General features: G+C 31.5%; 1 protein-coding gene across 1 annotated transcript; it reads right to left on the bottom strand.

The window, feature by feature from the left end:
* Window positions 1–885: 885 nt before the first annotated feature.
* LOC108463301 (cytochrome P450 714C2-like) lies at window positions 886–5,374 on the bottom strand. The gene is made up of 5 exons (XM_017763249.2): window positions 5,054–5,374; window positions 4,325–4,545; window positions 3,172–3,419; window positions 1,928–2,285; window positions 886–1,470 (listed from the first exon to the last, which is right to left on the bottom strand). Exons 1-5 carry the CDS (start codon window positions 5,340–5,342, stop codon window positions 1,045–1,047), a joined length of 1,542 nt encoding a protein of 513 aa, XP_017618738.2. The 5' UTR covers window positions 5,343–5,374; the 3' UTR covers window positions 886–1,044.
* Window positions 5,375–5,723: the final 349 nt, after the last annotated feature.

The raw sequence follows: 5,723 nt of genomic DNA, 5'->3' as shown, positions 1-5,723 counted from the left end.
GATGCTACCACTCTGCTTAACAAAGAAAAAAGACAGAAAACATAGCCAATATTAGCTGTATATCACAGCCACGTTGCAAACCTATTAGCTGTGTGATACAGCCACGTCTCTGCTGCAACGTTCTTTGTCTCCATTCTCCATTTTGTTACAAAGGACAATCTTATGTTATTATATATTTACATTCACTGTAATTGTAAAGAAGGAGTTTTCTAGCAATACAATGCTTCAGCAAATATTTTCTTTGCATATTTAATATTCTCATAATTAAGATTTGGAAGGTTTTTAAGAAAAAAAAATGAAAAATATAAAAGTGGAAATCAAGACAAGCTTTTGGTAAATTTTGGCAAATTCTATGTTGGTGGCTGACAGTGGTCGATTGACGTAAGTGGCTGAAAGCAATAGCAACAAAAATGATATGTTGGATTCTGAAAAATACAATATTTGAAGAAGATAAGTTGAGAGAGAGAGCGTGAATATTTTCATTTTAAAATATAAAATATCATTTATAGATTTCAAAAATATAAAACATTAATATAAATTGTTTTGAAAAATAATATAAAAAGAAATTAATAGAATTTGATATGAAAATTTAAAATAAAAATATTTGAAAAATTAATATAGAAAATATTATATATATTATCTTTTTATATTAAATTGATTTGAAAGTCAATACGAAAATTTTGCCATGAACGACTTCCAACTTCCACTCACGCCTAACTTTGAACGTCCTAATGTCACGGGGCTAAAATTTTAGGTTGGCAATACGGCCACTCTTGTCTAGCACTTCCATTGCATTTGTTATTTTAAGCAAACAAGAAAATTAAGGTAGCAACAATTTTTACTTAACAAATATTTTTTTAAGAAAACAAGTATATAATTATTCACTTATATGCGAAACATCAACAAAGAAATGAAGCCAAAAAGCTTATTTTATTTATATTAATGGTACATGAAAGATATGTAATTAACAAGAGCTAGACCGGCCCGTTGATTGTCACTATATAATTAACTAGGCTAAACCCTAGTTCTTCCATTATAACATTATCAAAGCCTTGTAACAAAGAGATCTATCCCAAATTCAGGTTCAACGACTAAATTCATGAAAGGGGAATGCCTATATTTTGGTGAAAGAGTGAAGGTGAAATTTGATAGCATATGAGTGAGGAATATCTTGAGCTCCATCATGGCAAAGTGTTGTCCCAAACATGTATGAGGCCCTGCACCAAATGGCATGTATGCATATGGTACCTTGCATGCGCTACTGATTCCGTTGGCAAACCTTTCGGGGATGAACTTGTCAGCATCGGGACCCCAGAGGTCTGGGTCTTGATGCAGTGTTACCAGTGCTATCCAAACACCAACTCCTTTGGGGATATTAATGCCTCCAAATTTCATGTCTCCGAGTGCTTCCCTAGGTACAAAGACGGCCGGAGAGTATAGGCGTAGCGACTCATTGATCACCATGGTTAACTACCATGGATTTTAAAAGAAAAATGAAAACTCGAAGGAACATAAATAGCATTTACACATTTACACATTTAACAAATTTAACCTGCAAACATTTACACATTTTGATCCTAATTTAACAAATTTAACTTGCAAACATTTACACATTTTGCCAATTTACTCTTGATTTAACAAATTTAAATGGCAATATTTATGCATTCTATTAAATCAAGACTAAATTGATAAAATAAATAAACTTTAAGGGTTAAATTTGTTATTATATACCAATCAAAATTATGTACAATTAACAGAAAGAAAATATTAACGTCGTGATTAATTGTCCTTAGATGCTTGCTTTTGAAATTGATAAAGATTAAATTGTTTCGATTTTTTTAAGAGAGACCAATTTACTTAATTTTAAAATTGAGAGCAAGAGAGTTCATTGTACCCATTTAAAATTTACTCATTGTTAAAAACTTACAGTTTTCATGTTGCGAAGCATGTCGGCATCCGGCACAGGACCCCGACAAGTTTGAAGAATCTCGGCACGAACTTTGTGTTGCCACTCGGGATAAAGAGCTAACAACATCAACGTCCATGCCGCCGACACCGCGGTGGTCTCGTAGCCGGCGAAGTATATGTTCTTGCAATTGTCAACAACGAAGCTGTTTGTGTCTTGCCCTAAATCACTTCTTTCGGCACTTTCAATGATAATTTGTAAGAGATCCTTGTCGGGATGTGATTTTGTTTGCTTTCTTTCCTTTACCACCTTCAAGATTAAAGCCTGGATTTCCTTCTCCAATCTCCACATTCCCATATTGCTCTTTGTTGGAAGGTATCTGAAAAATATTATTATAACCATAAATTGTAAGTTAGTAGTTTATGATTATTTTTTTTATGAAAATAAGAAAATTCTGAAGTTTGAATTTATATTCCGTAATTTTATTAAAGACAAACTTTTAGAGATTGCATGACTCGAATCCTATTACATGTTGAAAAAATAAATACAATAGCAAAATAAGGGGATCTGTGGAGGTGAAGGGCTGAGGCCGTAACCCGCCACAGATTCCCATTAAGCACAACGGTAGGATTATACAACACTAGTTAAATCCGTATAGAACTATTTTTATTCTATTCGACATTGATTAGAACATGGTTTTTCAACACTTAAATAGATGTAGTCGAAACTCTTTTTGTATCATTCGTTTTTCAATATTAGTGAATTTCTCCTCCTCTACCTATGATTTTTTCCTGAAAGGGTATCCACGTAAAATCTATATATTCTTGTTTTTTTTATTGCTTTACGAACGTTCTACCACCATTATCGACATTTATTATAATAGTTTCAGTTGAAATGATTAAGTTAAAAGTTTAAACTCATATGTCCTAAGTTTAAATCCTATTATAATGTTATTTATTAAAAGCACCCTTAAATTGATATTTGTTATTTTGTATGTTAAAGGGTATATTTTAATAATTTTCCATCTGAGTTGATGTCAAGTTGACTCGTGACATTAACTCTGTCAAAGGATTAATATAAGTATATATAAAGAAACTTTTTGTGGTTTTAAGTAAGTAAATTTTTAAGGAGAAGGATCCTATTACACAATATAAAACTTTAATAATTTTACATCCTTTTATAATTATTTATATAAGTAATATTTTAATAATCCAACTTTAAATAAAATTATGTTGAGTGATTTAATAATTTTGAATGCAATTTACCTTATTCCTGGTATCCATTGAAGCAAAAGAACTTGAGCCAAAATTGCTTGTAAATCTCTAAGCTTAAGGAAAATTTGTTTGCCTTGAGCATAATTGCTTCCAAAACAAGCTCTTAAGATAACATCTCCAGCAAAGCTTCTTGTATAGTCATCTATCTTCAACTCTGCAACTCCTCCTCCTTTCTCAATCTCTTCATTCAATGCACTGGCTACCAGAAATGCCGACTCCTCCATTAATTTCATCATCCCCTATAGACCTTATTTATTATTAGTTTCTACCATAAATGAAAAAGAACAACACTAATATAAGTACCAAAGTTAAGACATCATTCCATATATATATAAGTCCACGATGATTAAAAAGTATTGCTAGAACAGTGATTATTGTCTTACATTTAATGTTTTAACGTGTAATAATCACTGTGTATCTTTTTAGATTTTTTTTCTTGGCAGTACAAGTTCTTTTAATTCAAAATAGGTAGCAAATAGTTAAAAAAAAAAAAAAAAAGAGAGAGTAGTAAACATGAATTATAAGTAAAAAAACGAAAAAGAAAAAAAAATAGATAAACTTATCCAAAGTATTTGATAAAAAAGAAATTAATTTCGAATGAATTCTGGTGAATTATAAGAGGAGGACAAAGTCCTAATAGTAACGCGATTAACACGATTCGAACTCAAGCCACACTTGAATTGATGAACACACTAACTATCAAGCCAACACACGAGATTTAAAATTAGTAAAAGATTTTAAAAAGTTCAAAATTTAAGTTGATAAGATGATGTTATCCAAACCTAAACAACACATGTATTACCTATTTAAAGATTGTCAACTTGCATACTCGGGGTGTATTTTGAGAGTTTTATTTAGTTAGCTTTAGAAATATTTTTACCCTACAGTTATCTTTTATATCCTAAGTTTTATTGGAGATTTCATTCATTTGTATTTGAGGGATATTTGGGGAGGAGTGCAAATAATTGTATACCGGTGAGGTTTGTTTATATTCTTGTGTTATTCACTAGTTAGGATTTTAATTATTGGGTGTATTGTAGAAATTATTTAGTAGATTCATTCTCATGTTAAAGTTTCACATTAAATTTTATTTATTAAAATAATGATGTGATTTTTGTGGACCCATATGTATTTAATTGTATACCTTGACCTTGTCCATGAAAAATTCAGGAGCAAGGATTTTTCTTTGATGTGCCCAAACATGACCACTGGAAGCAATAATGCCTTGGCCAAGAATAGCATCATAATGGTGATGTGAAGGCCTTCCGAAAAGAAGCGAAGTGGAGGTGCTCAATTCCTTTAATGCATTCGGATGGTTCATGTGCAAGATCTGTAAGTTCCCCAACGAAAATACGAATGTCGGACCTGTAGATATTTGATAACTTAAAACTTCAATAAATCCAATCACATATGAATGAGTTGATTTTTGTTTTTCTATCAAACTAAATAAATGAATGTACTCATATATGTTGAAACTGACGACGGAAAGAGTTAGCTCACTTTGTTTAGAATAAGACATATACCAATGTGAAGGGTGCCTGGTGTTGTAGAGGGAGTAGAGGTTTTCGAGGGAAGGAAGGAAGCTCCTTAAGGTCCCTAGCCCCGACAAGTCACATGTCGAGTTGGTATTGATAGGACAAGTGGTTTGATGCTATAAGTGTTGGTAGAGTGGTATTATAACGTGCTACAGATCATCAAGAATGGATGCAGTGATTGGGACCCAATGTAGCCAAGGATTCTCCATGAGGAGTCTTATGTAAGAGTCATACATGATCATTTAAGACATGATCATTTGAGGATCTCAGCCAACTGTAATAATATTCAAATTCGAACAACAATAGAAAACTTGATATAAAAATTGCAAAACACATACCATACTGCCTTCTCCATTTAACCAAGTAGGGAAACACAATAGCTGCACAATTGTGAGATGTAATTTGTTGTTGCTGTTTAGGAGTTTTGGAGCTCTTGAATTTAGTGCTCATCATTTCCCACAAATTTCCAAGCAAAAGAGAATGTGGAGGACCAGTGACCCCTTGCTTTTCAAGCTTGGAACGAAGCCGTTTAGGGCTAAATATCATAGCATTGAAGAGGCTTGAAAGCAAGCTAAAGCTCACAAGCACCAAAGTGGTAAGCAAGATATTGATAAATAGTTGCTCCATGAGAATCTAAGCAATGTAGGTACTATGATCTCTTTTGATACTTGGGTTTATATAGACCTAAAAAGAAAGAGAAAAAAAAGTTGTAAATATTTTATTTTCTATACTTATTATTTTCTATATTTATTTTTAAAATAAATTATATTATTTTGAAACTGTTTTTGTCAGTAGGATTTAACCCTATGCCTCTTTAGTTATTTATATAAACTTTTATTTTTTACCTGTATTGTGGGTGTGTCATAATTTAATTATCTTTGAGTATTTGAAGTGATTGTTAATATTAAATGTTTTATATTGTGGGTGTTTTTACAAAAATATTTTATAATTTAAATTGATTTATGCTCGTAAAAGTTTTTTAATATAATATGTTTAGAATAATTTATA

The sequence above is a fragment of the Gossypium arboreum genome, chromosome 13, assembly GCF_025698485.1.
Source record: "Gossypium arboreum isolate Shixiya-1 chromosome 13, ASM2569848v2, whole genome shotgun sequence".
NCBI lineage: Eukaryota > Viridiplantae > Streptophyta > Magnoliopsida > Malvales > Malvaceae > Gossypium > Gossypium arboreum.
This window is presented reverse-complemented; position numbering and strand designations above follow the sequence as displayed.

Bases quoted from the DNA above. Each gene is read 5' to 3' on its own strand.
- LOC108463301 (XM_017763249.2), bottom strand. From the start codon at position 5,342: ATGGAGCAACTATTTATCAATATCTTGCTTACCACTTTGGTGCTTGTG. The intron at 3,420-4,324 runs GTATACAATTAA...TAAGGTCTATAG, and splicing joins TTTTCATGGACAAGGTCAAG to GGGATGATGAAATTAATGGA. The intron at 2,286-3,171 runs GTAAATTGCATT...AATATTTTTCAG, and splicing joins CAATGGATACCAGGAATAAG to ATACCTTCCAACAAAGAGCA.